At 34.3% G+C, this 17,616-nt stretch overlaps 1 protein-coding gene across 2 annotated transcripts in view; it reads left to right on the top strand.

Annotated features, from left to right (window-relative positions):
* LOC149798465 (uncharacterized) overlaps positions 1-13,473 on the top strand; it is a 175,605-nt gene extending 162,132 nt beyond the window's left edge. For both annotated transcript variants that reach the window (XM_089963657.1, XM_089963659.1), the window contains exons 27-30: positions 1,307-1,426; positions 3,903-4,057; positions 4,723-4,858; positions 5,191-13,473. In XM_089963657.1, coding sequence (XP_089819783.1) covers positions 1,307-1,426; positions 3,903-4,057; positions 4,723-4,858; positions 5,191-5,271 — 492 coding nt within the window. In that variant the 3' untranslated portion in view covers positions 5,272-13,473. The remainder of the gene's footprint in view (positions 1-1,306; positions 1,427-3,902; positions 4,058-4,722; positions 4,859-5,190) is intronic.
* Positions 13,474-17,616: the final 4,143 nt, after the last annotated feature.

Genomic DNA, 17,616 nt, shown 5'->3' with positions numbered 1-17,616 from the left:
TCACATAAGGCAGCTCATAGTAAAAAAGTGAAAATTAACTTGGATTTGGGTGACGTTTCTAAGCCGGTGTATGTTATTATGAGGTAAACCATCAACCTGGATACTTACCTCAGGGTATAGTTCATTATTATCTGCCAGAAAGACACAACTTATTAATGAACAATGATGTTTAAATAAATAATCCCAGGATGAATTTGACTGCGTTGATTACAGTTCATTCAGATGAACTTTGACGGCAAAATGTCTTAAATTAGTTAGTATTATTATGTACTGATCTTAATACGCAACATAAAGTTATATATACTCGCATTCCAATAACCATATGATTTAAAATGACACACCATAGAAGGATTATATTATATTGTTTTGTCACATGCCAATAATAGTAGTGCAAAAACTTACTTCATAGCTTATTTCCATATTTATAAACTCCCACAAGAACTATTGCAGAATAAAAAAACGTATTAAGACATATATACATGGTCATGCATGACAATAAGTGCATAAAGTGCAAGATGTTTTGAAGTTTAATTTTCCAAATGTGATGATAGTGCAATTCAGGTATTGTCAGATATACTTCTACCTAGGAACGATTTCAGGATAAAATATAATTTTGTTTGTAGAAAAGTGTATAATACACCAAACACATTGTCTTCACTTATAACGGACCTAAAATTCACTGAATTCGAACAAAACGTATTCAGCAACAAATGTGTTCATGGAAAGAGCTACATTGCACATCAATAAATCATTATTCATATACATCAACCTTATTAGATGATGACATAATACAATATTAGATATGACAAGAACGTTTAAGCATTATCATGAACTAATCTTCCTTACTTGGTCGGTTAGGACTGGATTTTTGTTGTTTAAATATGTTCTCAAATTCAGTAAATCACATTTCCGATAAAGTAGAGAAGTATGCGATTCGATCTTTCTTATATCATGTTGCAAAATTAGTGAAACATTTAACTGTCTTGGTGAGCATCTAATAATATTACTTGCTTGATTCTTTTCAATCACGATCACGCATCTGTAATGTACTACAATTAGTTGAATTCGAACTATTCTAAGACATTTGGGGCTTATTTACATTCAAGGATTTTCTTAAAAAATGTTATATTATGTATTTAAAGGATAAATACAACTTGAAACTTATAAACGGCTGGTAATACTATAAGTACTTTTTCGATTCTTTGAAGCGAATGACGAATGATGGACAATTTTGCCTTTTGATTTAACAAATGATTTTTTTTGTTATGGTTTAATTAACTTGAAGAAAGAATTTGAATTTTTTCAGATTGGAATCTATTGGCCGAGAGAAGGTGAAGCGAAGCATGGACCTTTCTCTGTAAGACTAAGAAGTCAAGAAAAATGCAAGGACTACATTGAGCGTACTCTGTCATTCTCCCTTATCGGGGTAAGACCATTTTAAAAATTGTCGGGTACATACATGATATCGCTGTCGATATTATGTCTGTCTTAGTTAATTTGCTGCATGTTTACGCCTTCGCTCCAATCAGTGGTTTCGGAGTAACTTGATAAAGGTATCTGTTCTCAGCCCAGTGGAATTTGTTAAAGAAAACACCTTTTGTAATATATGATCGTGTTTAAAATCGTAAGTGAATTAGTCTCATTAAGATTTTACTTCGGAAATCATATTTCATCATTCAAGAGACTTGCAATTTCTATCACACATACAGGGATGGTCTTAAAGTGTACAGTTGTTATGATTGTGTTCTTCTTCCAATTTAGTTTATATTTTATTCTTATTCCTTAGGAAAAATATATAGCTGGTTCAGGAAAGCATTTGCATTTTATAATTTTATATAAAAATAAACAATCATCCAACTTCATGTTGTTTGCATGTCCATCGTTATCGTTAGAGCGAAAAATATGAAAGCTTGAAATAATATCGATGTGGCGTGGAAATGTGGAGAAAATTTGTGAATTGTTATCTTATTTCTGTTAGCGGAGATTGGGGATTGCGAAAATTGTTGCATCTATATAATTGCAATTAAACCCTTTCATAATAAAGGAAGTAGATGAACAGTTGAGAAACTAAATATTTGCTCATATTCTACTATAGAGACTCAGAACATACGGAATTTGAAACAAAGTCGAATTGTTTGCATGCTCAGTTGCAAAATATTTGATAATTATGACATACACCTTTGACAGTATACCTTTATTTTTGCCTTCATATTGACGTAGGATATGTATTAGGGGCGTTGAAGGAGTTTTGTTTCCTGAACGCTGAAACACTTTCGACCTTCTTATGAATCAAATCATCAGCAGCCGACACTTTGAACTAAATCGAATATAATTTAATGTAATTACTTAAGTTTCTTTAGTGTCAACACTTTGTAGTTCATTTGGCCTGGAATATCTTTCTTCAGATTAATTAATTCAAGTGATTTGTCTCAGGAAATACAGAGTGCCCATAAAATACAATTCTTGGACAAAGACATTCACTGGGACCTTTAGTAAATTCACACATGGAATTATATTACTGTTTCAACAAAGGACTGCTAGTAGAATGCCACGTTACAGGGCACAACACAAAACACACACATCAATTCTTTCAGCCTTGAATTTAATATAGTTTCTAACTAAAGTTTATTCAGAACTTATATTTTTAGGGCTTGTGTCTGTAATTCTATACTTCTTTGGGATTTAGTTCACAATACCCAAAGTTCTCTTTTTGATGTTCACTTTGTATTTTAGATAGATTATTTGTGGAATTTTACTAAGTTTGTTGCTTGTCACTCTTTTCTGTTACTTATTTTAAGATGCTAAGCTAGTATGAGTTGAACGAAGGCAGAAGTGTTTTACAGTCATATAATTTAGAATAATATTACGCAAGGGAGAAAAAACTAAAATGTCGATTTTGTGACTAAACCCTGATTCGAATGTATTGCAGTCAGGTTCAAATATCACTAAAAAAGATTCAATCCATCTAGGCATGTTGTGTATGTGTGTGTGATTTGGATTTTTAACCTAACCTTAAACAATTTTCATTCATATCACTAATATGTCTGCCGTGTGGCAGTTATTAGTGATGTGTAGAAGTTGGGCATCATGCCGTAGATATGTAGCATGATGTTCCACCCAGTCACACTATCCCGACCCCAGGCTGACTAATTTTAATAATCACCTCTTAATACTGAGCGCATAGATCCATTTTTATAAGTCTTTGGAATGACTTGGCCGGGTTCGACCCAGCCACCTCCCGCATCCGAGGAGTACGCCCTAACCACTAGGCCAAAGGAGCGGTCCATGGTCTCGGATACCTGGACCGGAACACTCTTACCTTGACATTCGTTCTCTAATATCAACCGTATTCGCTTTTTTAATTTGTCTGAATCCATATTAACAGAGTCACGATTTGTTTAACTGGACATACCAGCTGACTAGAAATTCAGGTCCAGCTAGGCGCGTTAGTATGTCGTCTCAGGTACCATGTCCAAAACAGGATCCTTATCCTCATCATCGTCATTATTATTATTATTATTATTATCATTATTATTATTATTATTATTATTATTATTATTATTATTAATATTATTATTATTATTATTATTAGTAGTAGTAGTAGTATTAATTACTTGAAACTAGATATATACATAGACTTTATACGTCTTGTATATTTTATTACACTTGAAAATTAGTTAGCTGTAAAACCTGTTTCAAATCATTTTATCTTTTTCAGTAATTATGAATGTACGAAGCGAGATCGTGGCTTATTATGTGATTCAAACATGTATTTACTAAACATATCATGTAGCTATGTCCCATGAAAACATTGGTGTACTATGACATTATTACATGGTTCAGGCCTAGGCATAAGGTTATTATATCTGAAAATAAACTACCTTACGTATACATACTTTCAGGAAGAGCATGACAGGCTCGTGAAACAATTCCAATTTACAAACTGGGCTGAAAATTCGAATGTCCCCGGAAGCACTGACTCATTCCTACAGCTTTTGTGTGACGTTGAAACATGGCAAAAGGAAACGGAAGCCAAACCTGTTGTTGTACACTGCCTGTACGTTCCATCAAGCCATGAATCTAACACGTTATTAAAATCTAAAACTATATGCATTTTGCGTCATGACTAAATGAAAAATTTGTGAAAGATTGATCCAGGTATAATTTCATCTGAATCAATAACTTTAATAATCTTGCTGCATTGCAAACTATCTGAACTGATTTGCTTCATATATATATATTGCGTCTTGATGCTACCAACTAACATGTCTAAAAGTACCATATAAATATAAAGGATCACTCTTTCCCACCGTATGATTTATATGATTTATTTTCTCTAAAATCGATGCTTAAAGTCCTGGAGTATACATAATGTAACAATTAAATATTGGACCGATTTACTTGTATATCTGCATTATCAATGTTATGTACCACTTCATATTGCGATATAGACTGATATATGTTTATACATACAATATGTAATTGGCTTACTGAAATTAAGAACGCCATTCGTGGTATCTTTATAATTTTCCTCTAACATGCACAATTAATTTAATATCATTTTTTTTTGTTTTTATCTTATAATGTAAACGTCATTTTTTTCGCTATTAATAAGTATATAATTTATCAGTAAAAGCCCGGAAATCGGTGCAGGATCATTCCATTTACCATCATCATGGTCCAATGTTAGTGGTGTTAAAATATGTACATGTCTGTCTATAGAAACGGTGTACAGAGAAGCGGATTGTACTGTGTGATATCCACGGTTATAGAGAGACTAAAAGTAGAGAGAGACGTGGCAATTACCCAAACCATCAAAAGGTCGAGGGCGATACGTCAACAAATCATACCAAACTACGTAAGAATCAGTCCTTACTTATCCGTACATTTACGCAAATGCCGGGTAGTCACTTTCTATTGTGTTATGCGCGGAATCGTTTTGATAGATGATATTCAATCAATAGTTAACGTTGCAATTTAATGTTTTGTTCAAGTGAGGCTAAATAGTGTATTAGAAGCAGGTTGAATACGAACTATTTTTAATGATACATGTTTGGGGACACTGTGATTATATATTATTCAATGATCCAAACGAGCCATCGAGTCTGTGAAATAACGCCAACTGGTTTGCTCCTGCTTCACTTCTTTATATGTACGCATTAATTCATTTTCTTTTCTTTCTTTATGTAGGAACAATTCCAGTTTTGCTACGAGTGCATACTGCATTACATGAAGACTCTGGAAACATACTCCAACTTTTCCACAACATGACACTATTTATTACTTCACTTTACGCTCTATTTTAGTTATTGCAATATTTTTGTGATGGTATATAACGTTCAGTAGCCTCCTATAGGTTAAACAGACCCGTAGTGTTTGCTTAGGTTGCGCTTTTAGAAGACTCAGCAACAAATGTAAATATACTGCAATATGACACTGCCGAAAAATTAAATTCCCACGTTTTAAACATTTATAATTTTTTTACAAACATGTTGAACTAATCACGACGTAAAGCTTTTGTATGAAGCCAGACTTTTTTTTGGAATATATATTCTTGTCCTTCCTTACGGGAACTGTGCATACCCTAGACATTATGTCATGCGTCTAACTCTAATACCAGCCGGTGCGGACTCTTTTACTCTAGTAAAGCTGTCATTCATGATTGATTATGTCCCCAAGGAGTTAAACGATGATTAGAAAAGGAGTTCACTTTTGTTATCAGGGCATTGTTAACTTTTTATATTATTTTACTTTCAATTACTTTCATAACTTAATGACAAAAAAGTGTTATGATGAGGGTACAGTAATGTGGGCCATAACAAGTATATTTTGAAAAAGTGGCTGGCCTGTGGGTATTGTCCAATTAGTTAAATATGTTGTGAATTGTGGAAAATTACGTATTCGCTGGATTTTTATTTTAATACTGTAAAACCCACCCACAAATAGCTTGGTTATTACGAAAAACTATTATTACGAGCAACACCTATCCCAGGACATTTCGTCTAGTATGTCTCGTAATGTTAGAGTAATACAATGAGCTGGATAGAACAAACATTAGATTATGCACGTGACCTAATTCAGTTAGAGAGTCTTCCATCTTTATTATAATACATTTATGTTTAAATGCTTAAAGATTACAATGCAAGTAATTCAACTATACTCTGTTGAATTTTTTTAGCTTTAAATACTCCATTTCTAGTGAAAGCGTTAAAATCATATAAGAAATTAATGTAGTGCAGATAATTGACCTGAATTACAAACAATATCTGCTTCTCTGAGAAAAGTAACAGACATTGTGTAGATTTCATCATTAGCAGATAATATTTTCTTTTACAGAATAGTTTGTGCTTTATAAGGAAACCTTCATTATGATGTTCCAATTCTTGAGTAGAGACTACATTTAAAAAGAAAAAAGTACTAACTGGGGCATGTTCATGCTCACCCATTATCGTATAAACTTAACAAAATAGTCCTGCATGAAAGGAACATTTTATCTCAACACTGGCTTATGAAGTAGAGTATGGTAATATCGACCTAACGCATTTGCACTGGGCCTATTACTATATCTTGTCTTCTCTTTGAAAGCAATACGTGGCATAAATACAAAATGAGGTAACCAGAAGCGAGCTTTCATCATGCGTGTGTCTATGGATCTCATATTGGCAATATGTCGTTATTTTATTTCTCCAAATTGTTGTTGAGAAATTAATTTCGTTACAAGACAATAGCCTCAATCTTGTTACCCGCAGCAAGTATCGTCGATTCTCGCATGAATGAGTCGAGGTTACTCTGATTGATCAATCCAGGGGTACGTTTCTCAGGAATCCCATGTTAAAGATATAAACAGATGCTAGCTAAAAATGTCTTCCAATAAGAAAAGGTCGGGACTATAGCCAGAATTGCCTTGGAACATTTTCATTTCGCATTTAGTTCAATATCGTTGTGATATCAATTATTGTAATTCTAGAAAATAATATTAGTAAATCAAACGTCTTCAGTATTCTGCGTCTCTTTAATTCAACAATAAAGACGCTAAATCCATGAAAAATCAATAGGTGCTGCTTGAATATTGTGTCATAGAAAATTGTACTATGCATGTTTTAGTATCATAGTCGTAACATTCGCTTTCAGCTATAGTACGTCACTATCTACACGCTGTTATTGATTCAATGACGCTTTAATTGCTTGTCAATGAGGGTGTTTGGGGTGATTAGGTCAACATAAATATGTCTAGTAATCATTTGATGACAGTGACATAAAATATTTATCGTAAAGTAAGTTGATTACTTTTATTTTCTTTCCGTTTTTGAAAACAGTGGGTTTTGAAACTTGAACCTATCAGTAAATACGCAGTTCTATTTGAAAGTAAAAAATCAGTTCGCATTGCAATATTGCAACTCAGAATCATGCTAATGTTGAACAGTCTTCGAATACGTCGTTTCAGATGATTTGCACTTTTATCAATATATAGGCAAGTAATTTTGTCCCATCTGCAGTTGTCAGTAAACCTCTCATAATTATATCTACGCATGATAACATGTATCGGTGCCATTGTTATTTGAGACGGGCACCGTGGTATTAATTAGGCAGTTAATAACCCAAAATAATGCTTAAAGGCTTGACAAAAGGCTGTTTCCACCCATTTGATATGTGACCTAAGCTGTATACCTTAATAGGCACGACGGAGGGTATTATACGCCCGTTATCGATCATGCATGGATGTACGCATCTACTAAAGAAATGCCATTAAAAATAAATTCAAGGTCATGCCCGACTTGTTGTTTATTTAGTGCTTTCGCCTATGACTTGTATTTTATTTATTTTTCTACTTTGTATCATCGTGTGCTGAACGCTGATAGATTTAATACTAGTTAAATGTCTGAGTAAAATTACATGATTCGAAATTACTAGAGATTTATTACACCGTCGTTTCACACGTTACACTCCTTAAAATGGACACAAATATGCAGGCTAATTGTATATCAAAACATAATTTTATTTCTTATTGTACACTTTAGAAGTCCGATTTTGTTTAACCTGAATGTTTATATGGAAAAGAAATTGTAATGCTCACAAAGTTCATAATAAATCAAAATTATACAACATCCTGCAAACTTTTATAGAAGTTGAAATCAGCTATAATAATCTCTCATTTTCACTTTTCAATTTCAATATAGTTTAACTCTGCCGTTTATTTCTCTTTCATGCTAACTTGTGTTTAAATGAAAACCACTGACTTTTATTGAAAAGTCGAAAGCAAAGTTAAATACTGTCGAGACCTTGTATTTATTTATAGATTATTACATTCATAATTACCTATATTACATACCGTCAAGGAGGTATACTTATTTATAGATTATTATATTCACAATTAGCTATCATTTTATATCAGTTTAAAATGTTTGTGTACATTGTATTATATTTTAGAACACATACAAAGTTCTTTTCTTTATCGTGTTCCACCATATATGGAAGAATGGAAATAGTGTGATGATACTATCAGGCTTTTAAAGTAGGAATGAAATAAATGATATTTCTTTACTGAAGTACCCAATCATTGATGACTTGTATTTTCTTACACTTGACTTGAGATATAGATACTAGAGGGACACGAAGATATATTGAGTAAAATAGTTATTTTGGTTACAAATGTTATCATTTTTACATTTTTGTAAATAAAATTTTCCGTTCATGATTTGGTAAAGTAAAATTAATTTCCATCCATTGATAATCAATGTTGCTAGAGGGCTTTCGTCTTTTTTTAACGATTTAATACGAATAAACATAATCTCTTGTATGGCATATTTAATGTCTGATATACAAATGCAGCGTTCGCCAATGGTCACTGTCTGCATAAACTACATGAGATATCATAATATTGAAATGTGACAAAGTCACATAATATTTGTATTCTAATGTGTTGTATGTGCTCTGCAAATTAATATTTCTGTTTAGCCTCTCTGTAGATCCTGCATTAAAAACATTCATGTTTCTCTTAAAACCACTATACCTGATTATTTATTAAAAAGTCAACCATACGCACTTACTTGCAAAATCAAGATGTTAACGGTATTTAATATATTTAATGTTAATCATTTATTCACTGCCACACTTCAGGATACGAGCATTTGTAAATACTGGAATTAGATTCATTTCAAGTCAGCATGTATATACTTCTTATTGAGGCTTCTTTTAATCAATTATATTTTTGTGCTTCCTGTTTGAAATTACTTAATACAATGACCCATATCATTTCAAGTACTGTTGGAATCATAAGTGCCTTTATTAGCAATACTTCATTTAAGATGAGAATTAAACTAAGATTATGTTAAAGACATGTATCGTGTATGTTAGAATATAGTGTGATTATAATTTATTTTTTTTGGAGGGTGCTCTCCCTGGTTGATCCTCGCAGACCATTTTGGGAGGCCCTCCTGCCCTACTTGTGGCTGTATGTGCTATATTTTTTTTTTATTTATAGTTTTCTATCTTTAAATGATTTTTAAATATATCTGTATATATTTTTGTATAGTATTGTTTAAATTTTGTTTTTAATTCTTTTATTTTATTTTTTTGAGCATAAGGTGAATATTCTATTCAATACATTCGTCATCTTTCAGAAGGTAGGTTTGATTCAGTTTTGCTTCTTCTTCCCTTTTTTGTCTCTTAAATGCCCTCCTTTTGCATCTGTCACTGTTTATTTCCTGTTCTAGCGATGTTGTTGGGTTGGGTTCTTTGGATGTTTCTGCTACTGGTTTTCCTGTTACTTGTTGTGCTTTCTGTTGTTGTTGATGAGTTTGTTTTTGTGCTAATTATTGTTGTTGTTTCAAGCTCTTATTTACTTGCTTTTCGTGTCGATTTGTGCGTTGTAGCTCTTGTTTTTCTTGCTGTTGTTGGAGTTTATTTTGTCCATTTTTTTCATTTTGTTGTCTTTGTTATTGCCATTGTTGTTGTATTTTCCCTTTTTGTTGTTTTGGTTCTTGTTGTTGTCGTGATTGTGATGTTATTTTTCCTTGTTCTATTTGATGCTGTCGTTCCTGATCCCCTTGTTGTTGTTGTTGTTGTTGTTGTGTTTTCCCTTGCTGTTGTTGTTGTTTGTTTCCTTGTTGCCTCATAGTTGGGACGATTTCCAATGTAGATGTGTAGACTTGTTCTGTGTTCGTTGACTGGTTTTCTGGGTTTTAGGGCATCTGTGTGGAGTGTGTCCTGTCTCTCCACATCTGTTGCACTTTTTGTGGTATATACAACCCTTATACCAAGCTTCTGTCAGAAAGCCATGTAGGCAGAAGGCCCTTTTGATCTCTCTTAGCTTTGTTTTTTCAACGTCAAATATTCTGGTACCGTTGTAGATATTGAAACCTGGAACTGTCGCCAGCCTTGATTTCTCTGCTCTTATACCGAATTTTTTCTCGAATCGGTCAAACGTTTCTTCTAGGTGTATTTCCATAGGGATATCCGATAGATATAATTCTCCTGTCTGTTTCTTGATCTTTTTTAATATGGGTGTTGGTTCTTTAACTATTACAGTTTCTCCAGAAATACTTATTTCTCCAAACTGTAAAGCCGGTGATTTCCCTCTTGGGCGTATTATGTATCCCTCGTATCCTTTTCTGTTGATGGAGTAGATTTTTTCTAGAATGTCCGGGTTCGTGATTTTGAGGGCTATTATTACTGTAGATGTATTCGGAACTCTTTCCCTCGGTATATGTCTCATGTCTAATTCCTGAGTACCTTCCTGAATTTGCATTCAATAAAGGACCCTTCTTCAGTTTGAATTCTTCTTGTTTTGAAGAACAGTTCTAGTTTCCTTAATGCATTGTGAGCCTCCGCCATGTTTTCTCGTTTTTTTTTCCTTTTGCCCTAATAGTGTTCACTCTATATTTTCTCCTCTTGTATATCTGTGTAATTTCTTGTTTATGGTCATATATTAACACATTTCGATTCTGTATTTTTGAAAATTATAGTTTTAACATTCCGCTTTTTGACGCTCCATATTTCAATGCTCTTACGAGCTGTCTTGGTTGCCAACCCTTCAAGCCTTGTTCCCACTTGCTCCAAACTCACGCTGTATAGTCGAATTAGAATGATTTTTACTATAGAAATTTAATGTCCTTTGTATCTTATGAATATTCTGATCCAAAATATGACTTTTTGCAGTATACATTTGTTGGTGTTGGTGGTGATATTATTATTATAATTATTATTAATATTATTATTATTGGCTTTAGCTAAGGATTAGACTAGTAAAGTTATAAATCAAATTAAGGTGGTATGAAATCATTAATAATTTATATACATGTTCTTAAGCTCTACATCTACTTGTAGTATGTACTTAATTTTGAGTGGAAAATAAATGTCTGACATTAGCGATAGGTTCAAGAGATTTCATCCGGGATGCGGCATGAGCTAAAGTTTATTAACCCGTATGAATCCACATTGATATACGAAAGCGCAATGCAGCAAAAGTCCTAATTCATTTATACTTTATAGTTTATGAAAATGTTTTGAAATTCTGACGGGAAAATATGATGACGTAGTCTACATAAAAGGTAAGGGAAATAACATTTACCTATTGTGGGAACAAGTTTGATCTCTTGTTGTTTTGCATAATAACTACTATAGGCTAATCGAGCCCCTGATTATGAAGTTGCCTTGAGAAGCACGATTCTGGCTTGAAAGATTTCGCACAAAGCAAGAATTCCGACCCCAAAATATCTGTATCGGCAATATAATTTAAAAAGAATATACATGTTATAGTCTTTTTTGTTTTGCTAATATGTCATTAAAATGATAGGCAGTGTACAGAACTAATTGAATAACATGATAATGAAAGCAAAAACAAACATATATTACTCTTTTGAATGTAATTTATAGTTATGCCAGCCATCATGATTTGGATATGGTTTCGCGAAGTCAAGTTAACTTCAGTGGAACTCAATTGTCAAGTGTTAGAGTATTATAGTTGTGCTTGTTAAGCTGTTTTTTTTTCTTCATAGAAACTTGGATACCTTTGCTTCAGATGACGCATTTGATTTGCGAATGCAATATCACAATCATAATCATGGCGTCCAAATAAATCGACAGTATTATTTTATAAGGCTGATGTCGGTGAGTTTGGGCAGGGTAGTTAATAAGAAAGAGCAGATAAACTCCGTGGAAGCACTTCGCCTGGTTAATGAATAACGTGTGAAATAAGAAACAAAGAATAACATGTAGCTCATACACAATTGAGATTAAATGTATATGGATCAAATTTTCATCTATAAGGACAACTTTGATTGCCTCTAGAGTTAAACAGGCAATTGATACATATGAGGTCTTACATTACTGAATGTGTGCCAATTTCGAGTTCAATAATTAACCTCCACATAAGGCTATGCAATGTATATTTTTTATTAGATGGACACCATTCATTGTATGTTAAATTATTTGTGGATACTGCAAGTTGATGACAGGTAATATATAAATATAGATGCAAACATAAACTAAGCTTATCTGATTTAGATATTAATAAACACAATGTATGACCTTATTTATTATGACTTTCGCATGCTCTTTAACTAGCATTATCTACCATGAAATCAAACCTATATGATGTCTCTCCCGCGGATTCACACGCAATTCATGTTAAATATATTTATCTGGGTGCTATGCTATTTAGGACGAAGTAAGTTACATCATGTCTCCAGATAAACTCGACTCGTCCTAGAGAACTACAGTTTCATTGATTTTTGCGGGGGAATGGGTGGCTCGAAGAAAGAATTATCTCCGTTGTAGTAAGTATAACCTAAACTTGAGGCTCTTTTATAGATGGTAATTACTTGACATCAGCAGCAAAACTATAAACGGTAATATATATTCACCTTGAGAAAATGCGAATCAGGTCTAGGTATGTAACGATGCATGCTACATAAATTTGGTTTATCTGACGTAACGGTATATTGCCTCAATGTTTATACATTTACTTGCCATATGGAGACTTCTTTTTTTTGACTCGGACATTTTGTCGTCTATCTTGTCCAAAGGTCACTATAAAGATATGACGCCATGTTTGTTGCGAGTTAAGATACTGTCTAAAAGAATATACATTCATGGTCGTAGTTATATAGATATATTTGGAGAAAAAGAACGACAAACTGTAGAGGAGGTATAGGTTAAGAACCATATTAAATATTGACACTTAAAGGAAATTCTTTCCAGCATAAAGTTGTTCCTAGTTGTAGGTGAGTATACAGCATAACTAGACAAGGAAGATCAATGTAGCATGGCTAAAAAAGCGACTGGTCCCTTCCCCACACTAATAATATGCGGTTTCAAAGTTACAATTTCTTGTATGGTTTGAGGGTAAGATTTGCCGAAATAAGACGTATTGTCATTGTTTCTGTAACATTTTAAAATCTAGCTGAAGCAAAATGCTCAAAAGCTCTGATGAGGAAATGTTACATCTGCTGTAAATAAAGAGTTGATGCATTATGAGGAATGTTTTTTTTCTCACAATTATCAGTATTTTATCCCCGTGTTTCATACGAGGATAACATATACATTCATTGTAAATATAATACGGCACACGTGAATGAACATTGCTTGTATTTGCAGCTTGTAGGTTTTAAAATCCCAGATTCATGTACGTTAGCAATCATATTAAATGATACTGTGTCATTAGTCGATTCCTTCGTTTTTAAGTTTAAAATATTGTTTTACAGCACCTGACATAAATTTTGAAAAATATATTGGGTGAAAATAATTTTAAATATGTGTGTCAGTACTCATATGGCCCTTTATATAAGACTTATATCTTACTAATTGTCTACATATCTATTTAATACTAAAATTGCTGGATATAAAGTTAAAGGTTGACTTACTAAAATGTATCATCTTTCCTTTTCATTATAATAATAATAATACATACTGAGAATTTACTTCAGTTTGTGTACTTTATATATTATATTAAACGTTAATTTAGCACATTATCTTGAATCAGTGGTTCTCATTATTGTTTGTCCTCGGCCGTAAAAATCTATTTCTGGAGCCTCACAACCTCCTTTGACATTTCGATAACATTTTGTAGCGTAAAACAGATCATGGCGACTGTTCGCGACCCTCCAGAAAGTGTTTTCCACCCGACTCGGGTCGCTACCCGAGGGCTGGGAACCACTTTCCTAAATGTTTATCTCTACACATGCTATAGTAATAGCTATATGGACAGCATTAGTCAGCTTGGAGTATTCAGATTCCAAATCGAAGTGTCTCTTATGGAAAATATGGGTTTGATTAGCTTCAAATATCCACAATTTAGCGATGTTTGTTCCCATCTACCGACCTCCCGTCAGTCTGTACATTTTCAAATTCGGAGCACCTTTATAAATTAACTGTTTTAGCGAGCACATTGGAACGAAAACGAAAGAAACTAAGAGAAAAATATAAAGAGCTGGAAAAACGCCACTTTATGCCTTTGTGCAAGGCACATTCAGGCATATGACGTTAATTGAGTCGCCGGTGAATGACGACATTTAAATTCCCAACAAAGACATCGAAGACAGTGTAACGACCGACGAAGAAAGCGAAGACAGTGAAGACATTTGGCGTATCCAGTAGACTGCTATTTCTGATTTTGATAAAGTTAAAATGAAAATACACTAATAAATTGCTGATCGAGGCGCGCGTAATGAGCAAATCAATGCTATAAATACCTTTATCATATGATATACAGATGACTTCCAAACACATATACGCACACGCATGCAGACTAAGCTTGAAAACATACACGAATAAATGTAAAACTCCGCGAAGAACGGCAGCAGGATACTAGCTTGACGAATGTTTGTATACGATCAGAGACATCACATATTTTATTACGATTTGGAGGATAGTGAACCTGTTTACTTAGTAAAGTTCTGACGTGACCTTACATATCACTGTCTTGTGTATAATGTATAGTACGAGTTGTGGCTGTAATATCACAGGTTATCATCTGGATTATATTGCGTTCTCTCGGATACTAGAAAATAAAGAACAAATAACTAAAGAACAACCAGAAGCACGAAACTTTCTTTTCTTGTATGAATATATAAAATTCGATGGCATTTGGAAGAAGTAGATGCAAGTGTGTTTGCCCTTAGACAACGTGAAATGTGCGGCAGAATATGCCAATATAAATATAGCAAATCTCACTTTCTTGCATGTTGCACTTAATGATCGATCACCTATAATGTGATATTGGAGACAAATCAGGTCATGGGATCCGTAGTTGAGTATCATCCTGAGCTGCGGCCTAAGGTTCACCAACACAAACCTGGAATAAACAAACAATTCAATAAAATGATATCTAGGATCAAAGCGATTACTGGTTCCGATACTTATAATGTAAAAATGATAGAACACAAACACATTTCTGAAACAAGCAATTATACAATTGTATTATTTAGGTTCGCCGGCTGTGAATCAACTCAAGTGATTTGCCTGATACCACGGACCAAAGATACCAAGAGGCATAAGGATGGTAGACGTCCTCCAGATGTGCGATGGCTAATAAAAGACAGCTTTCTGAGAATGCAGCCCAGTAAACTATCAAGATTGCTTCAGGGTCTACGTGGACTGGCATTGCACGTATGGTCGCTGATAGGTGACCTCCGCGGTATCGATGTCAGCTACAATTGCCTCTGGTTGTAGCATAGGTTCGTCATCGAGTCCAAGCTCCAGAGTTTAAGTTGCAAATGCGCTTTTGTGATTCCGCTGTTTACCGGTAATTAACCCCAAAAGAAAATAAGTCAATCCGACACGCTAAAAACTTCTCTCACATTTTGCGTCCTGGAATCACATTAACATTGCTGAAGGCGTTTGTCTTGAATGAAACGGCTTTGCCTTTCGGATATATTGGAACATTATTCTAATTGCAGACTTCTTCGTGCCAATTTGCTTTTCAGAAGGCATAAAATGAGTTAATATCTCACGCAGGTGCATAGCAAGTTATGCCTTTGTAGTCGTGTACTATACAGACACTGAGTATCCTAATGATAAAATAAAAAAAGGTTTTTGCTTCAGTTCTCAGAAAGATTGACATCCAGGAAAGTTCAGGATGCATTTTTTCAAGATGCGCAGAAATTCGCGTTTGTACTTGCCCGCTCAACCCTTTTTGAAGGAATCGATACTTTCTAGCTCCAGCGTGTATGGGCTATCTTATCTGCGTCATATCTTGAGCGAGACAATACAGATCATCATCGAAACAACCAACAATAGATGGTAAATTATAATGTGTCAGGATGGTATTCCCTGCACATGCTTCTGACATCGGCAAGTATAAACACTGGCATTGGCACTAATACATTCACTTGGAAAAGCGTCGAAACATCAAACTACCCATAAGAAACTCTCCTAGATCCGGTTAAATTAATCTGCCATATCACTTGTTTGGTCAGCCAGTCTCTGATGACGCTCTGGTTAGCTGTTGCACCGTACATTACCTTTCCAACGGCTGCTTGACACGCCCGATAACCGCGGCGACTGTAAAATATTGTGTTCAGTTTCGACTCCATGTTTGTAATATCAAGACTTCGCGTCTACATCACGACAACTCAGCTTTCTCCAAGATAGGACTTATGATCACCAGGTGCAGTTCTGATCTTCAAGCCTCCGTTGGCAATCTAGCTGGCGCTTCTTACTCTAGGTTTAGGATTGAAAATCGCAATCAAGTCATTGATGAGGTACACGTCTGCTTCTTGACGAACACATATATAGTTTAATTTTGTATATGCAGTTAGTTTATTTAGCGTATTCCTTGATCGCAGTATTTGCACTGAATCCCGGAGGGATAAAATATGCCTTTGATCATGATCCTTAATCCTCGTTACAACAAGCTGGTTAGTTTTCAGATCCGCCCATGGATGTAGAAGGTTTAAAAAAATAAAATCCCTTGCTCCATACATAATATGGCAGTATATTCATGTTATACACAGGAACCGACATTCAACATTGTGTGCGATCGAAAGTGAGCAGATTTTTCTGTCATTGACTTAACTGCGTCGGCGAAACCCGAGCACTCAAGCAAAGTTTCATATTTCCGAACTCAATTTGTTTGTCAATTATTTGCAAGGCCGTGTTAGGGAAAAATCAACTGTTGCTGAACCTGATTATGCGATGGGTAAAGTGAAATCGACTATACTTGACTACACCATCCACGGAAGATGTACCATATTATAACCTACTAGGAAAATCTCAAATCACCGATGATCCAAATATACGAAATATCCTTTGAACCCTTTCAGTTCCGTCATACGATTGATACAACCCCTACCGTTGACATTACTGACACACAACATAATAGTAATCTCGTGCACAATGATTCAATGTTTGGGTGCCATGACAACCCCGTCAAAGTTTAGTCCGCAAGCGACGTTATCGTATCTGATACTGACCGACACCACAAATCTAGACTACAACTTATTCGCCATTACATAGTTGTCAATGATATATTTCGATCGCAACAAGCCATAAGAGAAGACCTCGCAGCGGCTTTTGAAAAAAATGAGTCTACGGCCCACACGATAAAACACGAAACTAATGATAAAGATGATAGGCACAGAAGCCCGACTTAGTCAAGTTATCAAGAAAGCCACGAGA

The sequence above is a fragment of the Sinohyriopsis cumingii genome, chromosome 6 (genome assembly GCF_028554795.1).
Source record: "Sinohyriopsis cumingii isolate HCF-2022 chromosome 6, ASM2855479v2, whole genome shotgun sequence".
Classification (NCBI taxonomy): Eukaryota; Metazoa; Mollusca; class Bivalvia; order Unionida; family Unionidae; genus Sinohyriopsis; species Sinohyriopsis cumingii.
This window is presented reverse-complemented; position numbering and strand designations above follow the sequence as displayed.